Source organism: Tupaia chinensis, unplaced genomic scaffold (assembly GCF_000334495.1).
Source record: "Tupaia chinensis unplaced genomic scaffold, TupChi_1.0 Scaffold000671_1, whole genome shotgun sequence".
In the NCBI taxonomy this organism is placed as follows: Eukaryota; Metazoa; Chordata; class Mammalia; order Scandentia; family Tupaiidae; genus Tupaia; species Tupaia belangeri.
Window position 1 is genome coordinate 3,300,250 of NW_006160193.1, and position 22,729 is coordinate 3,322,978.

At 46.9% G+C, this 22,729-nt stretch overlaps 1 protein-coding gene across 2 annotated transcripts in view; it reads right to left on the bottom strand.

Moving 5' to 3' along the window:
• Positions 1 to 22,729, bottom strand: part of SETD3 (SET domain containing 3, actin N3(tau)-histidine methyltransferase) — a 68,018-nt gene that overhangs the window by 6,048 nt on the left and 39,241 nt on the right. The window contains exons 6-10 of one of the 2 annotated variants that reach the window (XR_003551334.1): positions 11,132 to 11,190; positions 10,199 to 10,313; positions 2,894 to 2,968; positions 997 to 1,080; positions 48 to 133 (exon numbers count right to left, since the gene is read on the bottom strand). Coding sequence is in view for 1 of the 2 variants with exons in the window: in XM_006159974.3 (XP_006160036.1) it covers positions 48 to 133; positions 997 to 1,163; positions 2,894 to 2,968; positions 10,199 to 10,313; positions 11,132 to 11,190 (502 nt within the window). In the remaining variant the exon portion in view is untranslated. Of the gene's footprint in view, positions 1 to 47; positions 134 to 996; positions 1,164 to 2,893; positions 2,969 to 10,198; positions 10,314 to 11,131; positions 11,191 to 22,729 lie in introns of both variants that reach the window. The other variant, XM_006159974.3, reaches the window with a different exon arrangement.

The following is a 22,729-nucleotide window of genomic DNA, read 5'->3' on the forward strand; positions in this document are numbered from 1 at the left end:
AGTAGAGACCAACCCCTGCCCCCCCCCCCCCCCCCCCAGTGATTTACCTTCGGTCATGCAGAACACCCGGAGAAAAGCCAGCAGCTGGGCAGAGATGGGCGGATCCGTAAAGTGCAACGCAAAAACACTGGAACTGGCAAGAGCAGGGAACAAGGTCAGTCACCCCGTGGCCACAGCGAAACCCCTTAAAGCTATGACACGTGCGACCGTCCTCCGGGGACACACTGGAATGAGCATTCCGACCCATCTGCGCTGTGGAAGCACAGCTGTCAGTCCCTGCAAAACGCAGAGCAGGGCCACTGGAGGCAGGAGCCGTGCCTGGGCATGACCACCTCTGCCAGCTTCTCTTCCAGCCTAGCAGCCTGCACCTCAGGGAGAAGACACCACATTAAGAGAACCAGACATCTCGCGAGTCTGGAAACATGGTAACTATAATTTATGCTGAGTTCACACTTTAATCATTAATCAAATATTGACAAGTTCAATAAAAAGGTCTGAGTAACCCATTTTCACTAAGAACCGTTTCTCTATTCCCTGGAGAACTAATACATCATAATTCCTGTCTTCTTTATCATTTTACACTTCAAATGCATGAAATCTTAAAGAATTTAACCAGAAATTCTTAAAATCACTGTAGATCATGACTTCATTATGGAAACTAATGATGGCAAAAATTAAGTGAAACGAATTGATCCAGGTCATTAACCTTTCCAAGGTGAAAGGCATTAATGATTCCAAAGCACTTATTTAACTTAATGAGAACTTCAGGCCACATCCCCAAGACCGAGCTGTGAATGTTCCCAAAGACACAGCTATGTCCGATCTGAAAACCGGGCTCAATCCCCATGCAGCCCCATGGTCTACCTCCGCTGTGTACGTGGACTGAAGGGATTAAGACAAATACCATGGAGAAGGTTTATGAACACACCACTTAAACATGCAACTGGACATATCTCGAGCACCACGGGAACGAGCCGGCCCGCCCTCGCTACGTACGTTGGGATGCCAGCGCGAGCCAGGACCTCGGCCTTCATGGCGTACAGCCTGTCGCTTTTGCTCACTCCAAGCTTTATTTTCACTCTGTCGTGTGAATTATTGTCAAAGAAAAAACCACTGTGGATCACAAACTCTGCATTTGACCGAGTGCCATAAAAAATGTAAATCTGAGATGCAGTAAAGAAAAAATAAAGGGACATAAAACAAACTTAGCATGCATTCTTAACACACAGCAGGGCAAAGAATTTGTTCTCTGATAGTTAATGCTACTTCACATTAAGAGACATAACAGCCCTAAAGTAATTACACCCCTGTCTGGTAGGGCATGTGTAACGAGGGTGGGAGCAGCTCTCCTGACTTCCCCACAGTCTGAGACGGGTGACACAGAGACCGGGTCCTTTCTCACCACGTGGCAGAGAGAGGGCTCACAGACGTGCCCAATGAGGGCCTCACTAGCACACAAAGGACCCGGGCTCCTGGGGTCCGCCGTTCTGACAGCCCTCTGCTCCTTCTAACGGACGGCAAAGCTACGGCTTTAAGACTGCACTAGGGAACCAGCAGTTAGCGTAATGGCTATGTCGCTGGACTCCCATGTAGTCGACTGCGGTTCCCGGACCTGGTGGCTTAAAACTCACACCGGGCGCGTGTGCGTGCGTGCCCAAGATCCCGCGAGGAGAACGGAGGAGAAGGGATTGTGGCGTGACCATCCCCTCTGGGGGGTGATTTCTCGCTTTCTGTCTCTATGTCTCTCTCTGTCTGGCGAGCACACATGCCCTATAGCGAAAATCTCTCAAAAGAAAAAAAAAGACTGCACTTATTGGGCTGGCAGGTGGTGTGGTGGTGAAGACACTTGCCACATGGGCGAGTGCAGTTCAAGTCCTGAACCTAGTGGCTTACTTTCTCACTTTTCCTTTCTTTCTCTGTCTCCCTCTGGTCAAATGGGGGAAAAAAAAAAAAAAAAGACTGCACTGCAATCCCGTCTCCATTTCTCCCTTTCTGGGACTCTGGGCATGCACGCACATGTGCCCAGTGGGTTTCTCAAGCTCTGGCTTTGGGACTCAAACCGCACCGTTGGCCACATGGGATTCCGGTGCCTTAACCACCATTCCGGGCTGGCCCTAAGACTGTGCTTTAAAAGTCACCATGCTCTTCCTCCTCTTTTAATATGGAGAACCCTTTCTAGAATCTGAGCTTAAGCAATGTCTGTCAGAGTTCATTCCTAGGCCCAGGGTGACCCTGCACGGCAGGGCGGTTTACGCACCCTCATGAAGCACAGCATGGGCACGCCGCTAGACTGGGGGCTCTCTCTCTGTCTGGCCAGGATGCCAGGGGTCTGGGTCAGCTCCGGCCCTGTGCTATCCGCTTGGCTGCAGGACTGGTGGACTGAGCTTAGGTATTTACAGAGGCATATTTCAAACTTACTGAAAGGCTTAGCCCTGCCTCCACTCAAACAGTGTTAGATTTTAAAAAAATCACAGATTATGATGAAAGTACAAGACAGATTTTAAAGTTCCTGGTTCCCTAATGTTTTGCTCCCTTTAAATACTGCCTTTTTATGAAGAAGATTCTAAACGGGGGGAGGGGGGAGAAAGAAAGGAATGCAGCTCATGGAATGAACACAGCCTCGGCATCGTCGCGCCGCTTGTCTCAGTGTTACAAATGCGAGGCCGATGGTGGGAGCAGCTGCGTCCAAACCTTCTTATGTGGGCCCAAGGCACAACGCAAAGCACCAGGTACTTATTACAACTCTAGCCTCCAGGTGTGTGCCAAAACACAAGCTCCGAAATATAAACCCAACCTTTCTCTCCCCGGTTAAATGCCTTCTGAAACAGCCAGCACAGTACTGAGTCGCACCCACTGACTGGCCCCACTCTGGACGCCACGGAACGACACCTACCTGCTCCCCAGGCCGGAAGTCCTGCAGGGCCACACACTCGCAGCGGTCGTCTTCCAGGTTGTAGCCCGTAGTGATCTGGCCGCAGGAGAGAGGGCGAAAGAACAGTGAGGGCCAGGTGCCTGCACTCGCTCAGTCACGAGGGGCTTTATCTGGCAAGTAGGAGAGAACAGGTAGCCCACAGGCCTCACAGGGTGCAGCTGAAGCCTTAAGGAGCTGAGCGAAAAGGGAAAGCTGAGCAGAGGCCTGCGTATTTCAATGGCCTCTGTTTACGACAGAGATTCTCAGGGAAAACTGTCCCTGAAGTCAAGGAAGCACTCAGGGAGAAGCACTATGTAGATGATGGCTTGGCACAGAGCGACTGCCTCTGAGCCTCCCCAGCAGTGAGTGGGCCCACAGACCGCCAGGACGCCCGAGCGGGAACGAGCCCGGGAACGGTCCTGCGCACTGGCCACCTGGGGAGCAGGAGCTCAGATCCGCTCTTGTATTTGCAACTATTACCTCTACCTAAGTTTGGCAGTAAGACAGAACGTGTGCTCCACTGGACAGCGCCAAGGGCAAAGGAAAGCTCGACTTTGCATTAAGTATGTATTTCACTCTGAAATTAGAAAAACTGAAACTTTCAGGGTCAGTAAAGGCCAAACGAATTGAGTCACTATTACTCCCTCTCTCTCTGCTGAGATACACTAACACTGAGTGTCTAAGCCCGTTACAAAGGAATACAGAAAACCCCGAAAGACAGCCGAGCCACGCCGCCTCAGCACTCTGGTGCAGGTGGGGCCAGCGATGGCAGGTCTCGGCACAGGCTCCAGGCTCTCCCGCACCCAACCTGCCAGGGTGTTCTCTCCTAGATACCTTCTGGATTATCTCCTTCCTCTTCACTCCCCTGAATGCCTCCGGTCCCTATTCTTTCTTGTCCCGCCTATTATGCAGACACCTCCCAGAGGGCCTCGACTCCAGTACTCTATTTCCCACCACACTGAATTAACGGGGCCCTCCTACCTAAAATCTTCCTGTGGTTCACTGGGCCTTCGGAATGGGAGACACCTGTGTGCCACACCAGGCGTGTCTGGCTCCCTCTTGCCTGGAACTACCTTCTACTCTAGCTCTGCCTTCGAGACGCAGCCCAAGCTGCCACCACAGCGCACTCCTGCACACTCCCACGGGCCCTGGTCTTGCTGTCCACCAGCCCAAAACCCCGGTATCTATGTACCTGTCCCAACCTGGGACCTGTGTCCCAAGTGCTGAGCACACAGAGCCTCAGTCGGACACTGCCTTCAAGAGCATTTAGCTGACAAGTAAATCTGTGGGGCAGAGAACAGGGCCCCCCGTTTATACCACAGGCTCTCTCAGAACCATTCCGTCCCTTGGCACAGGCCCTCACCCCCACAGAGTGTGTTCAGTGATTACATTTTCACCTGCTCACTTTGCCCTGGAGAATCAGACTCAAGGCAGCTGCTCCTAATAAAGGAACCAAGAGCTTGGATCGAAAAGATGACCTCTGGGGATCAGCAGATGGTGTAATGGTTATGTTGCTGGACCCCCATGTAGTCAACCGTGATTCAAATCCTGGTGGCAGATTAAGCCAGGGGTGTGTGTGTGCAGGCCCAAAATCCTGAGAGGAGAATGGAGTAGTAAAGACTGCAGTGTGTCCAACCCCCAATGGTGGGGTGATTCCTTGCTTTCCATCTGTCTCCTGGGTGAGTCCATGTGCCCTACAGCAAAAATCTCTCTTACAAAAGACAAGGGACCAGCAGATGATGGCATAATGGTTACATGGCTGTACTCTCACATAACAGACCAGTTTGATTCCCAGACCTGGTGGCTTAAAACACACCAGGCATGTGTGTATGCATGCCCAAAATCCCCAGAGGAGAATGGAGAAAGGATTGTGGCATGGTCTTCCCCCCAGGAAGTGCTCCCTCTCTCTCTCTCTGTCTCTCTGGCGAGCGCATGCACCCTATAGCAAAAATCTCTCTTTTTATTTTTGGAGAGGTTTTTTGCTATAGAGCACGGGTGCTCACCAGAAAAAGAGAGACAGAAAGCGAGAAATCACCTCCAAGGGGGATGGCCATGCTGCAATTCTTTCTCCTCCATTCTCCTCTTGGAATCTTAGGCATATATGCACACACGCCCGGCATGAGTTCAGGCCACTGGGTACGGGACTTGAACCATGGTTGACTACATGGGAGTCCAGCGACATAGCCATTACACTAACTGCTGGTCCCCCCACCCCTTCTCTCTCTTAAAAAACAAAAACAAAAACCAAACCTGACGCTCAGGAATGGCAACCAGGGATGGCAGGCCACATAACAGTGCTCTTTAAACCCAGGATCTCCACAGCCAATGGTCCCAGTGGGTTTCTACTCACAGAAGACTTGCCCCACTTGGTCTGGGGCAAGATCAGCTTTAGGAGGCTCCTGCCCGACATCCAGTCCACCTTTCCGACCCCAGCCCCACGGTGATAACCGAGTGGGGTTGAAGGAGGTCCCTTTACCATGAACTCCCTCTCAGGGAGGTCGGTCAGCTCCCCACCCCGCACCCGCCTGTGACACAGGCACCTGCCCACAGCAGCAGCAGCAGGAGGGAGGGGGTCAGGGCAAGGTCCCCGGCTCGCCCGTGATAGAGAAAGAGGACGGGCACTTCAGGACATGTTACGGAGCTATCTCACTCTGGGCTTCGGATCAGCAGCCCTGCCACAGGGACAGCCCGGATGCTGCCCCCACCTGTAGCCGTCTCTCAGCTAGGGCGGACTGCTCGGAGGCCCGGCGAATAATTTCCCCATGCAGCACTGCACACACTCCCTCGGGCAGTGGAGTCCCTCTAAATGCAAGGACCTGCTGGCCAGAAGGCCCTGGAGGGGCAATGCAGTGCCAGGGCTGCATTCCGGGGAGACTCTCCTGGCAAGACAGGCCAGCCATTCCAAAGAGGTCAACAGGGGAAACTCCGGAGGCCGTCCAGTCCCCAGAGTCACCTACGGGAGCTCTGGAGATGACCACCTGTGACCAGGAATCTGCAGCCACTGACCGGCCCAGCACAGAGTGCAGACTGGGAGAGGCTGCAGGATGGGGAGCTGGGTCCAGGGCAGCCCCCGCCTCTGCCACGTGGGGTCCTCCCACCCTTCTTACTCATGTGCCCCCGCCTCGCAACAGGCTTCTACTCTACAGATACTTGCCGAGTGCCCACCCTACGCCAGGTCCTCGCCAGGCACTTGGCAAACAGCATGAAGCCTCAGTTCCCACCTGTAGATATATCAAGAGGGGGACAGGCAGGGAAAAACTCAAAATGTAAGAGAACACACCGAGTGAGCTTCAAGCGTGCCTGGGGAGGGCAGGGGTGGCAAGGCGGAGTCTGCTGGCAATTCTGGGGGAGCGAGAAGGCAGGTGGGTGCCAGGGCACACCAGGCAGGGCAGTGTGCCTCCCCACAGTGCTCCATCAGTCGGCTGCAGGGGCTTTGTAACTCGATGTGACTGAGCGGGCCAGTTCCATGACTACAGTACAGTTTAACTGACGTTATCCAAAGTGACGTGCTAGGGAGAGGGGACACACACCCTGCCTCAAGGTGCCAACAGGGAGGGTTACAGATCACTTCTTTTCTGTGTTTTTCACATTTTCTCCAACAAATGTGTACCCTATTACTTCCATGGTAGGGGCGGGGGTGAATACAGTAATACATGTTCATCAGATAAAATTTGGAAACTATTTTTTAAAAGATCACAATCACATTAACATTTTGGTTTATTTTTTCCTGACCTTTTTTCCTCAGCATGGGTGAATATGTTTTACATTCATATATTAACTAATCATGAATTCATTCCAAAAATACCAGCCAGCGAGATACAGCAATGCACAACACAGAAAAAGAGTGCCCTGCCTTCGTGAACCTTCCGTTCTAATGGGAGAGGGGATGACCCGACCATAGACAAGATAAACAGGGAGAAGTAAAGGGTGCAGATGACGGAGGGGAAGAAATGGGCCAGGCGGCGAGGGCCGGGGTGGGAGGTGTGCAGGTGCGTACGAGGCAGACCCCACCCGAGGCCTGGAAGTCTTGGAGACGTCTGAGCAGCATTTCAGGCAGCAGGGACAGCAAGTGCCAGGACCGACGGAGGGCAGGGCACTCAGTGAGTCAGATGATGTGTGCAGAGGGTGCAGTGGGGACAGGGGTGCAGGGGGACTTGTCAGCCATTGTAAAAACTTGGGCTTTTACTTTGAGACTTCTAGCCTTATCTAATTATAAATGTCTTACATTTTTTTCAATGCACAAAAAGGCCTTAAAAAGAGGCTTCCCTTAATTCTGCTTAAGCTTCCAGCTGCCTCGTCATGCCCACTGACTGCAGAGTCACACATCATACGCAAGGGCTGGCTGTCCCGACACTTTACGTACTAAGATCTAGAGAGCAGCCCACCAAGAACGGGTCTCTCACGTGAGCTGAAGCCTCACAAAGGAAGACCTGCTGCTCAGGCTCACTTTGAACAAACCCTACAACTATAAAGATAATAATTTTTAAATTTTGTGTATTCTTCCACAAGAGAGAAAGACAAAGCAAGGGAAAGAGGATGAGAGAGAGAGAGAGACACCCACCCTGGGAGGTCGCCATGCCAGCCCTGGATCATTCAGTGTGCAGGGAGGTCTCCAGGCATGAAGCCGGCCCCTTCCACGTGAATGACCCTATAACCACACTGCTGCTGTGCCACCATCTGCCCCAGCACCTTCCCTCCCTGCAGCTAAGTGTGTCACTGTACATGTGTCTCATAAGCATGTCTCTCCAGGGGCTAGGACAGCAGTCCGTCAGCCACGATGTCCCACTGAGGTGCTCCCTCAGCCTGCAATCTCCTGCTCTTCCTCGCTGGTACCAGCTCGGGGTCACCATGACAGAGCTGACTCTTGTTTCTACTACTATAACCAGGTTTGGGGGACACTGTCAGAAGCAGTCAGCATTGCTGGGTTACAGACTTCCACGCATTCTCTCAGTGACAGTCAGGGTAGACTGATAATAAGACAATGATAGTTGGGATAGACACACACAGGAACTCAACTGAAAAGCTGAGTCTTGATTTCAGGCACTGTATTATTATTATTTTTTTTAAGGATTAACTGTTGGGACCAGCAGTTAGCGTAATGGCTATGTAGCTGGACTCCCACATAGTCGACCACGGTTCGCATCCCAGACCCGGTGGCTTAAACTTACGCTGGGCGCGTGTGCGTGCGTGCCCAAGATCCCAAGAGGAGAATGGAGGAGAAGGGATTGCGGCGTGACCATCCCCCCTGGGGGATGATTTCTCGCTTTCTGTCTCTATGTCTCTGTCTGGCGAGCTCACATGCCCTATAGCAAAAACCTCTCAAAAAGAAAAAAAAAGGATTAACTGTTAATATGTATAATATACAATTTTATCATGTTAAAATAGAATTTCTTAAAATTCTACCACATTAAATTTCCAGGAAGGAAGTCTTACAATTACAATGAGAGACAGTTCAACAAAGGTGTTAAGAATGTAGGGCACACAGCGATTGTACGGGAACTACTAGCATCTTGAATAGACCTCCTAAAGATTGGCAATGTCCTGGCCAGGCCCGTGGGAGGTTAAAGACTACCTGGATAGTCTTAGGGAAATACAGTAGTAGCTGTCGCCAGGTCATTATTTTTGAAATAAACTCTTTTTTTTTTTTCTTTTGGGAGTGGGGAGTGAATAATCTCATCTCAATGTGGAAGCAACGCAAAGCCCAGCCTACACCCGAGTTTGCAAGGGCACCAGGTGCACAGCCGAGGACGAGATGTGAGTGTCACCTCAGCTGCCTCGAGGACATCAAGCAGACCACGAGGGGCGCAGACCAGGGCCAGGCGAGGACTGCACAACTTTGGTTACTGTTTCTGACTGCTGAGGTCATTTATAATAAAGCATGTAGTCTTTTTTCTTAATTTTAGAAATAAAAGGAATAAATTCTAATAATCAATTGAGCTAGGGGACTGAAAAGCTAGTCCAAAAAAGAAAAAAAAAATACGATAGACAGATACTAAAAAATGAGCTAGGGGACTGAAAAGCTAGTCCAAAAAAGAAAAAAAAAATACGATATACATATACTAAAAGCTATTTGAATTTTTTTTTTTTTAATTTCAAGCTTATGATCAGTTTAAAACATCTCTGAAGGGGAAAAAACAGAATGTAAATTTATACTCATTAATGAAAATAAATGATAAAACATGCTACTATTTCTTAGTGTTGCTAATTAAATTAAGTGTATCTAAATTAAGAAGAGACTGTAATTATAAAAGCCGAACTTTCTTTCTGGCTGCAGCCTCAATGCCTCTGAGGTTCCAGGGAGGACCTGTCGCTGACTTCCTGGATTGGCCCGGCTTGCAGCACGAGGGCCGTGGCCATTTTGTGGAGTTAGATGTGAAATAATCAGACAGCACTTCTTCGATCTATTTATAATACTGCTAATCACAACAAAGAGAGCGGATGCTGACAGATGAACAAGAGCGAACCAAGTCAGGGTACTATAACACAACATTTAAAAGCCCAGAGCCACCTGAACTCAGTCATGGCTCTACCCTCCGATACGGGGACGCCGCCTCGGATGGCCACCCCAGCACAGTGTCCACCTGAGCCGCTGTGGGGACCCAGGGGATGCCGAGAAACAGCGAGCGCGCTGCTCTGTGGGCTGCAGCTACACTGGGACTCCATCTCCAGCGTCTCCTACCCAGCCGGCATTCCGCGTCGGCTGCCAACTGACTCCTGCACTCAAGGGCCAAGAGCCTAATAACGCATGAGCGCCCCCACCCCTACCCTCACTCCCCAGGAGTCGCTAACTGGCTCTGAACAAAAGGGTGACAAATACGGCCAAGGATTTGTCAGACCATCAGGTGAGGGGAGAGGAAACAATCAGAGAAAAGTACAAAACTGGAAATAGAGAGTCAGCAAAAGAAAAAAGGAACATAAAAGGGCAAACTGGAAAGAAGAAAGACTTTTTAAAATAACTCAGTATTTTAAAAGAGTAAAAGAAAAGAAACTTTGGTTTAGCCCCTGGTACAATAAGATAAGAAATGAACGTGTAGGCTGGAACTACGGCTTAGCAAATCAATGCAGCTCGCTGCAGCTTCTGAAGGCAGCGTAAGAGTCAAGGTCCCGTTTTCAGAAGTAAGTTAGCGCGGTGCAAGAAAAACACCAGCCTTTATGCGTGCGAGGCGGGGAGGGGCGCGCACTGGGTTCTGTGCTGCCACAGGCGGCAGCGGGGAGATGGTAGGGGTGCCCACTGGAAGCTTAGCGCACAGCCGCCCAGACTCCACCCAGCACAGGAGAGCTCGTTACCAGGCCGTTGGTGTGATTGCACATGTCCCACAAAGGAATCAGAGCCAGGGTCACGCGGGAACCGTCCTCTGTGGGAATTTGGTTTTGTCGTGTCATAACAGAAGAGACTGCCCACCTACAACGGTTAAAAAAAAAAGTGAATTAAGGTCAGAACATTTGAAAGACAAATGCAGTAAGAAATAGCTAAATCAGAAATTTAGGGTCATCTGATCACTCACAAAATTTCAAAGCCTTTTTCTAAGTGTCAGAGGCAATACTTGGCCTTCTTCTTCATCATTTAAAACTGTGCCTAGAGTTGAGGAGAGGGAAAGGGCAGGAAGAGGGCGGCCGGGCCAGGGCACTGCGGGGAACAGGGTCAGAAGTCAGGGGAGGCGAGAGGGCAGGGCTGGCAACCAGGACCCAGGTGCCTTCTGTGGGTCTCCAGGACCCTGACACAACTTCCCTGGCCCAAGCCAACCCCTCCCACCCAAAGCTGACTTCAATGAAAAGCAAACAATGTAATTCCTTTCTGATCAGAAATCCTCTTTGTACGAAATGCGAACAGTTTTTTTTTTTGTTCATTTTTTTTTTTTTACTATCTTGTGCAGTGAATGAAATACTTTTGTTCAATCGAAGCCCCCCCTTTGTAAGAACTTTAGCCTATTTGAAAAGAGAAAAACCTCCACAGGACCACCCCACACTAAGGGTAACCTCATGAATCAGCTGGCTACCTCGACTAATCTCCTACACTACAGGTTAGCAGCAATTTCTGCCTGGCTGTCAGAACGCCGGTACGCAGCCAAGCTGTTTGTTCTAACTTCCAAAGACGCTGTTTCGATGTTTTAAATGGTCACAGGAGGTTGCTTCTCATGGAAGCACTTCCTTCACTTCCAAGATCCCTCATTCACTTAGACACCATCACAACACACACGCACACACACACACGACACCAACCTGTAGTCCTCATAAGTGAAAGAATCCTTCAAGGGCAGCTTGTTGGCATGAGGATGGGTCTGGGAGTTAGAAGTTTTAGAAAGCAGAGGTGGAAAGAGGAAAAAGAGAAGCCGAAATCAGTCAGCAGAATTTCATTATTTAGCTGCCTAACAGATCCTAACAAGAGCCAAATGAAGCAGGAGGCGTCCAGCCGCGCTGCGGAGGGATCACCGTGCTATTATGCTCTCATACATCACTGTCAGCTTAATTTGTTGTGCCCAGCAGCCGCCATAAATCTGCTTCTTCAGATTTCGATACTAGAACCCACAGACAGCGCGCAAAATGAAATTTAAGGTGGACCGACTCCACAGAGGCAGGCTTCCCCGCGCCGAGTGTCTGACCTAAACAGCAGTGGCCCGGCGAGGCGCTTGTCCTGGCCACCCTGTTATCTTCTGCCTGGACGTGCCACCGGGCTAGGGACTTCACACCTCTTCGCATATCAGTAAAAGGAACAACTTCAGGCACCCGAAATTGGAAGTTCTTTCATTCACCTCGGACTTAAATAATTCGTGGGGATTCAACCTGTTACATGCAAAAGTATCATGTGCCCGGCAAATCAAGAAAAGCATGGCATTATGAGATTATAAAATTATCTCTACAGACAAAGAGAGAGGCAAAACAGAGACCAGCAGCTTTGCATTTCATCACTATTTTTTTTCTGGACAAAAACATTTGGTGAAAATCTCTAAAACTTCACACTTAAAGAGAAAATTTTATACATCTCATATTCTTCCTTCACAACATCCCTACCCCCAGACCTTTCAAGCACTTAAAAGCTTTGTCTCAATTAGGAAATTAAAAGCTGTACAGTATCATTTTAATCTTCAGTTTCAGTTAGTCTGACAGACAGACTGCAGTAAGTGATCAAATGAACAAACGGTTATTCCTGAGATCCGAATGCAGTTCTGCTGCAGCTGCGTCTACACCGCGGTGAGTGCACCAGGCTCGTGTGGCATGCAGTTTTCACTCTGGACGCAGCGGCGTCACAAGTGCACTGCGATTTATCATCGCCCACCGTAATGTGCTTGCTGGCACCGTCTGCAGGACGGTAGGGGATGAGGGGAAAGTGGCTCAAACCGTAAATCAATTAGAAAACAAAAGCTTGTGCTCAGTGCGCAATTTTAGGCAAATTACATGTTACAAAAGGCTGCCAATTGGGTGTTAGCTCCTGGGAGCTTCCCCCCCTAGTGTTTTAGCCCAGTTTTAACCCTTTGGAAGAAAAGTCAAAATATAAAACACATTCACATCACTTTTAAAGCTTATGTTTGTGATAAAATGAAACCAAAGGAGATGGGTCTTAAGTCAACATATAAAACAACATACTGCCTAGGGTATTTTCCAGAAGGCCCACAAATCCTACCTGGGGCGAGGAAGCGACAGGAAAGGAAGATTGAAGAATCCTAGAAGACCGAAGCTTTTCACTGGCTTCTCTGTGTAATGAGTGGTTATGTTCTTTTTTAAAAAAATTTTATTCATTATTATTAATTTTTAATCAGGCCAGAGAGAGAAGTGAGAAAGCAAGCTGCCAGGTCCAGGACTCGAAGTGTGGTCGGCCATAATGTGCTTGCTGGCACCGTCTGCAGGACGGTAGGGGATGAGGGGAAAGTGGCTCAAACCGTAAATCAATTAGAAAACAAAAGCTTGTGCTCAGTGCGCAATTTTAGGCAAATTACATGTTACAAAAGGCTGCCAATTGGGTGTTAGCTCCTGGGAGCTTCCCCCCCTAGTGTTTTAGCCCAGTTTTAACCCTTTGGAAGAAAAGTCAAAATATAAAACACATTCACATCACTTTTAAAGCTTATGTTTGTGATAAAATGAAACCAAAGGAGATGGGTCTTAAGTCAACATATAAAACAACATACTGCCTAGGGTATTTTCCAGAAGGCCCACAAATCCTACCTGGGGCGAGGAAGCGACAGGAAAGGAAGATTGAAGAATCCTAGAAGACCGAAGCTTTTCACTGGCTTCTCTGTGTAATGAGTGGTTATGTTCTTTTTTAAAAAAATTTTATTCATTATTATTAATTTTTAATCAGGCCAGAGAGAGAAGTGAGAAAGCAAGCTGCCAGGTCCAGGACTCGAAGTGTGGTCGGCCATGTGGGAGTCCAGCGCCTCAACCACCATGCAATCTGCCAGCCCCATGGCTATGTTCTAAGAGCCCTAAAGAGTTTGTTATCTAATAGTTAGACTTAACCAGGACAGTGTTCACCTTTTTCTTACAAAAGTACCAATTGGGCAGACAGTTCTTACTACCCCTCCATCCAAAACTAATTTGATCGCAAGAAGTAAAAACTTTGAAATGATGAAGAAAAGAAACTCTATTGCTAAAATTCCCTTTCACCAATAATAAAATCACATTTCACGTTATTCAATCAACTAGAAACTGTATAGCCTATCTCTTTTAACTCTAGGAAGTGGGAAATTATGTTATTTTGAAATGTTTTTATTCATTCAAATTGGAATTCACTCTAGTATACTGGTAAATTCCAACGTGGGATGCAACTAAGAACTTAAAATCTGATCCCTTGCAAGAACCTTTGACGTGTTAAATAAAGGAAAAGATGAAAATTTTCAAGATCAAATGCTGACTCTCAAAAAACAACTTGAAGAAGAACCTTTCCATGCTTGACCGTCATTAAGTGGTCATGGACTAACAAAAGTATCCAGAGACAGGTGAGTCCACAGGGACCTAAGAGACGGGAATTAACTCTCCAGAACATTGCGCTCTGACCTCGTCGCATATACTTCTCCCGTAACATAAACGTTCCGTTCACAGGCCCCATGACATTGTAAGAGAAACTCAAGGAAAAAAACACTCCTTGATGGATTTTGAGGGCGATTTTGACTGTACGGTTATGCAATATTTGCAGAAGGTATTAGCGTTATTATCCTCCCTGAGAACACAGGGTGTGCCTACTCGACGTAATTCGGAATAAAAAGCTACCCTGCCATGATCCGTGCACTTAGTTACACGGAAGCAGTGTCACAATACAGAGAAGGCAATGAGCTTCCACTTCAGCAGGGCTCTCACTGCCGGGACACTGACGCCACCTGCTGGCATCACAGGAGAGTAGGTGACAGCCCTTGCAGTTCCCGGCTGCCCAGGGCAAGGCCTTCTAGCAATTTGCTGCACACCGAAACTGGGTTCATCAAAAATGGCTGTTGCAGCTTTACTCAAGTAAAATGTGTTTAATTTGGTTTTAGAAAAAAAAAAAAAGTCCTATCTCTATCATACTGCTAAAAATTATTAGATGCTAATCTTACAAGGATTTTGGAACAAATATCAATAATGATTTGTAGGTGAAAAATATTTTATTTTGAAAAACAATGTCTTCACTTATTCTGAAAAAGGAGAAGACCAATTTTTATTCCAAACAATTTTTGTTTAAACTCTAAAATGGTAATTTAAATTAAAAAAAAAAAAAAACAAGCCTTTTCCTGTTGACGACTAAGTCAAAGTTTAAAAACACATTATTCAAAAATTGTAATGTTAAACTGAAACTGTGTAAAAGTTCCTAAAATGTCCTTAGGTGAGAATTTTATATTTAAGCTCATGCTTTACAGAAAGGATAAGTCAACAGTCCTCATCTCATTGCACTAACCCCTGTAAGCGGCTCGCCTATCATGATAGCCTTAGTGATAGAAGACATTCCTACCCGTCAGTGGCGCACTGGTGAAGGTGGCTGGATCCCACATGGTTACCATAGTTCAAGTCTCAGACCTGGCAACTTGAAAACACATCAGGAGTGTGTGCATGCACACCCCAAGTCCCAAGAGGACAATGAAGAAGGGGGAGGGATTGCAGTGTAGCCGGTCTCAAGGGAGGAGAGTGGTTTCTCACTTCTCTCTCCCTCTCCTTCTCTTTCTCTCCTCCCTCTCTCGCTGGTGAGTTCATGCACCCTATAGCAAAAACTAAAAAAAACTAAAAAATAATAGTAAAAGTAAAATAAAATAGAACATGTAAAATTGAAGAGAAGTTACTTTGTGGTCAACTAGTCTTAGCTTCTAAACCAACTGTAATTGTAGTTTCCAACACAGAGATTCACAGGGAATAGGTGAGAAGAAAGGGCATCTCTCTGGCCACTGTCAGAAAGATGAGAGTGACAGGGCTTCCCAGGCCCTGGGGGCCCAACAGAGCAGAAGGTGATAGGGCCTGCCAGAGCACTAACATTCCCCCCCACCCCACCGAATAAAGGTTTAGAAATAAGCCACAGATTTTCTGCAGATTTTTGAAGTGGCTGATATTTTCACTTTTTTGAGAATAATAAATATTTGAAGTTGGAGAAATGAACAATGCATGGCTCATCATCAGACTTGAAGCACTAATGAGCTTACTTTTAAAAGAGGATTCTGGTTTCCTCACTGCTGGGCAAGGCAGCCGAGGGAAGCACCCTCCCAGCCCCTTTCCAGCAAAAGGTGGAATTCCACGTGAGACACGGGAATGCTGTACCTACCACAAAGTAATCACTGCGTTTGGGAAAGGTTAATAACTAAAATTGTTTGTTTGGATTCGATAAAAAGGGGGAATATTTGCTAAATATGTAAGTATGACATTTTGAAGAATTTACCATAATGCATGGATCTGGTAGCTATGCTTAAGGAAATTAAAAACCACCACAGTCAGCATATTTGATCCTTATTAAAGTTCTGTCTTGAACTATCATTCATATAAAACAAAAATAAGCCAAGAAGAAATTTAAATAAAACCTATGGATTATAAGTGTTTGAAGATGAAAAAATATGAACAATATTCTGGCTTAAAAAAATTGATTTAGCATGCAGTTTCTCTTTATAGTCCCTTGATAAAAATGAAATCTCCCTAACAAACACTTAATAAAACCTGTCAATATCTCTGGAAAGAAAAATGACACAAATGCATTAAGTATTAAATACCCTTGGAAAAAGTCACATATTCCATGAATTTTTGATGTACTATCTTGACATTAATGTAAAACCTTGATATTTATAATTGACAGATATTTAATAAAGTATCAAAGAAGATGGCTGCTGCGCTGCATGCAAATGCTTCAGGTTGGTCAGACGAGACGCAGGCGTGCGCTCGGGCTAAACAAACAGAGGCTGTGCCGTGCCGCACGGATCAGCTGCACTCTGATTTGAAGCCCATACCACAAGCCTCTGCAGAGAGCCAAAATAAGCAGAATCCGCTATTATGTGAATTCCTAACTCGGAAACATCTAGCACGTGAGACAGCTTTGAAACCTAACAGCCTCACGCAGACACAACACACACGGAGCTAACGGTTTCTTTGCTTCTTAACAGCCAACAACAAAGCATTTGTAAATAAAATGGAGATGAGCCCTTCCACAAACACATGAAGAGATCATTTCTAAAATAAGTCTCAAAAGGAACACATTTAACCTAAAGAAAGACTTGAAAACTGCTGGGGGGGTGGAGATGAGCACACACACACACACACACACACACACACACACACACACGGCCTCTGAGACGGACGCTTGAGATTGGACCTTGGCTATTCCGAACAGTCCCCCTCTGTACCTGGGCTGGTGTTTAGGAGGAAGCTGAGCCAATACATTAATCACCTTCAATGAGGCATTTAAATACACAAGGAAACTTGCTCACTTTATAAAAACGACTCCTAAATACCGTGTTTTAAAGAATTTATATCCTGCTATATGCATTTTCAATTATGAATTTCAAATGAATATAGCTCAGTGATTCTGCCCTCCTTGGCGGCTCTGTAGTATCAGTCCTGATAAAATACAATTTAGAAGCTGTATTTCCTTTTGATTAAACACACACAGAAAACACATGCAATTCAATCTCTCTAAGATATACCTGGGCTGTTTTGCTTTACTTCTCCCACATATGTGAAGAGGCACAGTCAGGGGTTAGTGAGCCGAGGAGACATCCTGAGCCAGGGCTGGTTCCATTTCCCTCATTTTGATGGGAAGAAGTGGGTCACAGAACTTCACGCTGACCTTCTGGGTGGATGCGATGATGACGGTTTCAGAAATGTGACCCCACCTCACATAACCAAGAGACCGTGGTGCTCTCAGTGCCACCAGAGAAACTCCGGAGGAGGGCAGCCTGGGCACCCCACCGAAACCCACTGTGGATCCAGGTGCCCTGCAAAGTGGGAGTCAGCAAGGGATGCAACGGACAATTCCACTGACCACCCTGAAGGCCTGGAGCAGTGATGCGCCCACCATAGAGGGAAAGGGCCACGAGAGAGGAGGAAGGGAAGAGGGACCTCCCCAGAAGGAAGCAGGTGACGTGGCAATGGGAGAAGGAAAACAGAAGGAAAGCTAAATACTGCCAGAGTGGCAAGTAGAAACATCTACATGCAATGCCTTCATGTCCCCTCTCTATCCCCAGAGGAGGCCAATCACGCCAAGCTCCTAGTAGGTCTATCACCCTTCTGCTCACATTTTATTTTCTGAACAGATAAAACGCAGCTTAACTGATGACAAATTGCAAAATACCTACTGAATCTAGGATTCGGTTTTGATGACCATATATCAGAATCAGAATATAGTTCATATATTTGGCCCCTGAGAGAGAAAAAATAAGTCGTTAAGACTTTTATTCTTGAACACAGATTACATCCAACTTCTCAGGGAATTTTTCATGTAAAGTTCTCTGAATTCACTCAATATAATCAAATAAAAATACAAATACATCAGTATATATTAAATTAAGATTATCTTTCACTTACATATACAGTTTTTCTATAACAAACATGTCCTACCATATAATAAAAATTTTAGGGGTCAGCAGGTGGCATGGTGATTAAGGCCTTGGACTCTCACATGGCCAACCACGGTCTGAGTCCCAGATCCGGCAGCTTGCTTTTTCACTTTCTCCCTCTCTCCTCTCTCTTTGGTGAGCATGTGTGCTCTACAACAAATTTTAAAAATAAAAATAATAAATAAAATGAAGTAAATAATTTTTAACTATAAAGAAAACGAGATTAGTGAGACATTGTTCAATACACTTACGAAATTAATTTATATTTTTTTCTCTAGTTGAAGACATTGAATCTAAAATCTACACCCGATTTAATTTTAGTTTAAATTTACTGAAACATTGGGAAGGCTATGGCTCTTTAAAAACTGTAAAGAGCAGGATGGTTGGGATGCTGGATTCCCAGACGGTCAACTCCAGTTCAAGCCCCAGACCCAGCAGTTTTGAAGTCGCACCAGGCATGTGTGTGCACATGCAAAATCCCAAGAAGAAAATGGAGAAAAATGAACTACAGAGTGGCCATTACCCCTGGGGGATGATTTTTCACTTTCTCTCTTTTTGTCTGTCTCTATCGAGTGCAAGCACCAACTAGAAAAAAGATCTTTTTAAAAATTTATTAGTTATCACTTGCATACCTTAAAAATGGACAGTTATCAACCAAATTTAGTCAATCAACACTTTTGACTATCAGGCATTTAAACAAATATTTACTGACTTAGAAAGAAAAAAAACTGAAATTAGGATAAAACTAGAAACTCATTCATTCAGCAAACGCTTCACTTACTGAGCACTCCCGCGGTGGAAGGCGTGTGCCTAAGTACAGCAGAGGAAGGGGCATCGCTAACACAGTTTACAGCCTAGCAGCAAAGTCAGAAGATCACTTTCAGACAAAATACTACCACTATTACTAATCATAGTGAAATGATACCAGAAATCACAGCTCAAATCCCCCTTCTTCAGGCCACCTTCTCCAGTCTCCCCACCATCTCTGCTCTGAGTACCCCTGCCCGTCCCATCATCCCACACGGCCTCAGTTTACCACCCGGGACTGCATGTGTTGTAGGCATCTGATAAGCATGTCTTCCCCCAGTGGCTCAGCAAGGCGGGGACCATATCTGGACCACCGTGGAGTTCTCAGCACCTCACACGGCGTCTCCAAGAGAGGGAACACTTCTGCCTGACTCCCTGGGACAGTGGAGGTAAGCTTTGCCCTGGTGGACACAGGAGATGTCTCGCTTCAGGTCTCCGATGACTGAGCACATGCAGGAATACAGCGGGTGACAACTTCCCATGACCCCAAAGGCGATGGGAGGCCCAGCGGCTGGTTTTCCCACTCCTCAATGGAAGCTCCAGCCCCATGGCGGCAGTTACCATAGGCTTCCAGAAACACGGCCTTCTGTTTCCTTTTCTTCTATCCTTCATCTCTTATGAGTAAGAATGCTGGGGCCAGCAAGTGGTGTGGTGGTTAAAGGCACTGTACTTTCACATGGCCCACCACAGTTCAAGTCCCGGACCTTGTGACTTGCTTTCTTACTTTCTGTCTCTCTCTGGAAAAATAATAACCATAATAATGATAATTAATAAAGTTAAATAATCTTTTTAAATGAGTAGAATGCTTTCCAACTGTCTCTGTCCACTCTTCTCCTGCTAATAGAAATACCCAAGATTGGGTGATTTATAGAGAAATAGAGATGTGATGACTCACAGTTCTCTTGGCTGGAAAGACATCACAAAATGGCAGAAAGCCCAGCAGCGCAGAGGAGAGCGTGGTCGGTATTCACACGGCCTCTGCCTGCCTCGTTACATACACATAGCTCAGTCATGGGGGCCCTGCCCTGGCACACCGTGACTAGATCAAGTTTCCACCCTTACGATACATCTGAGTCCCAACAAATGAACTTGCGGGACTAATTTTTTGGACTAACTTTTGACATCTAATCACCGTCCACTAAGACCAAACTCCAAAACATGAACCTTATTATCCAAACCATAACGCCCACCACCTAGGGGATCTCCCTCTCTCTAATGTATTTTTAATCGCATATGAGAAAACTCTATTTTAAGAATGCAGAGAGAACCATAACAGTCCAAGCCTACCAGCCCTCTGTACCAAGTGGTCACTGTCCATCTAGTGCACTCCCACCAACCCAGGCACACAGAGCACACCCTAAAAAGGTCAGACCAGTGACTTGGGTCATCTCACCCAACCCCTAACGCCTCCGTTTCCTCATCCAGAAAAGAGGTCAGAACAACTATTTCTATTTTCTTTTAGGTTCTTAAATCCTGGGGCCAGCAGGTGGCGTGGTAGTTAAGGCGCTGGGCTACTGCATGGCCGACCAGTTCGAGTCCTGGACCCGGAGGCTTGAAACACACAGGGCAAATGTGCATGCATGCTCAAAATCCCAGGAAGAGAATAAAGGAGAGGGACTACAATGAGACCACTCCCCAGGGGGTGGTTTCTTGTTTTCTCTCTGTCTCTGCAGTGAGCACACAGGCCCTATAGCAAAAAAATTTCAAAATAAAACAAAACAAACAAACAAAAAACCCCTTAAATCCTTTGTCTCTTTGCCTTCTGACATTCTCCACCCAAACGTCTTGATTTGCTGACAGACACAGGGACTCTAACCCGTGACCAAGCCTCACGCTGTGGTCTCCTACACTCAGAGACAGTGCCACCAATGACGGACGCACATTTGGGAGTTACATGCATCTGCAACCTGACTTTATCACTAAAGAAACCAGGAATAAACAGAATGGAAAGCCAGTGACTGTTTTACAAGAACATATTTGCATCAAAGAAGCTGGAATCATTTATCATCAGTTTCACAACTGTTTTATTTTTCATTTCAGCTATTACAGGTTTCAACGATTCAGAATAAACATTTGGGGTTCTTTCTAAAATGGGTTAGTCAGGCTGGCATGACCAGCCGCCAGTCATTTATAAGAGGAGGGCATTACGTCTGCCATTATGAAATCAACCTCTAGGGCCAGCAGTTGGCATAATGGCCATGGTGCTGGACTCCCATGTAGTCCACCACGGTTTGAGTCCTAGACTCGGTGGTTTAAACTCACACCAGACACGTGTGTGTGCGTGCCCAAGATCCCAAGAGGAGAATGGAGGAGAAGGGACTGCAGTGTGGCCACCCTCCCTGGGAGGTGATTTCTCGCTTTCTGTCTCTCTGTCTCTGTCTTTCTAGCAAGCACATGCGCCCTAGAGCAAAGACTTCTTGGGAAAAAAAAAAACAAAAACACCTCTTTAGGGAGCATGTACATAAACCCCTATCCTAGAAAAGGGAAAACCCCACTTAGTATACAGGAAAGCCCTCTATACCTCCAGAAGGAGGAGAGAAAGAGGAAGGTAGGTACCAACAATCACCATTTGCAGGGCGCTCTGCAAGGTCCTCTTCGAGACTTTGGATTCCTGTCATTTATCACAGTTCCTATGAAACTGAGGGATGGAGAAGTCAGCGCCTGCCCAGGGTTAGCCTGGTGATAAATGACGAGGCTAGGAAGACAACTCAGACAACAGTTTTCTGGACTTAACTTCAAAGGCAAGGGATAATCAGTTGTCCTATTTTTATAAATAATGTCTTATAAGTTCTGATATGGTAAGTGCAGTTTGATTGGTGAAATCCTAGAAAAATGCTTGTAAAATATTGTTCTCATTTAAAATTCACACTAGATATGTTGTAAAAGGAATCATAAAATTAAGAGGCAGTCGGGCAAGCCAGTGGCATGGTGGTTGGGGCAGCTGGACCCCACGTGACAGGCTGTATGGCTCGAGTCCTGGTCCTGGCAGCTTGAAAATCACACCAGGTACATGTGTGTGCATGCCCAATCCTGAGAGGAAAATGGAGGAGAAGGGACTGCAGTGTGGCCATCCTCCCAGGGGTGATTTCTCATTGTTCCTCTTTCTGTCTCTCTGGAGAGTGCTTGTGCCTTATAGCCAAGTTTAAAAAAAAATTAGAGACAGGCAATATTAACAAAATAAGATCGTAGATCCACGATTTCCCAAACCACCACATTCAGTTACAAGTGTGTGTGTGTGTGTGTGTGTGTGTGTGTGTGTGTGTGTTAATTGCCACAGGGTGTGTGAGCTGGTGGGGGGGGGCCATCTCCCAGTAGGGCATGGTCACACTGCAGGTCCTTCCTCCTTCCCATCAGGACTGACAGGGTCAGGATTTGAACCGTGGCTGGCCGTGTGCGTTCACTCACTGTGCTAGGGGACCAGCCCTCACTGAAAGTCTACCTTCAGACACAAAAACCCCAGACTTGAAGGTAACTTGGATATAGGCTGGCCTGACTCCCTTCAAGGTGGCCATGAAGAACTCAGGTCCGGGAAACATCCGTGAGCACAAGTGCATACACGTGTCTCTTTCCTCGACAGCATTTCAAAACATAGATGCCACGTGTGGGACTCGCTTTCTGCTATTTTCTCCACGAGCATCATGCCGCACTGGTGTCCTAACAACCTCTAATACCCACCACCCAGAATGCCTGCCCTTCGGGGCAACGACGCATAGCCTCCGGATACCCGCCCCTGCCCGCGGATCTATCGCTAAGCCAGCATGCCTTGTTCCCACACTGCACTATCTTGCCGGCCACTTTCAACACTCCCAGTTGTCGTGCTATTAGGGAATCGGAACTCTGGCCCCTCAGATGCTCTGCCTTTAAGCCTAAGTGCCACCGAGAAGTGAACTCCAGGGGTGCACTGCAGACCAAGGGCCTGTGCGTATCAGACTGCTGAGGTTCTGGTAAGATGAGCCAGATTCTGACGTAAGAAGCCACTGCTGATGATCAGGGGATGCCATGGTTGGAAGAAGCTCTGAGA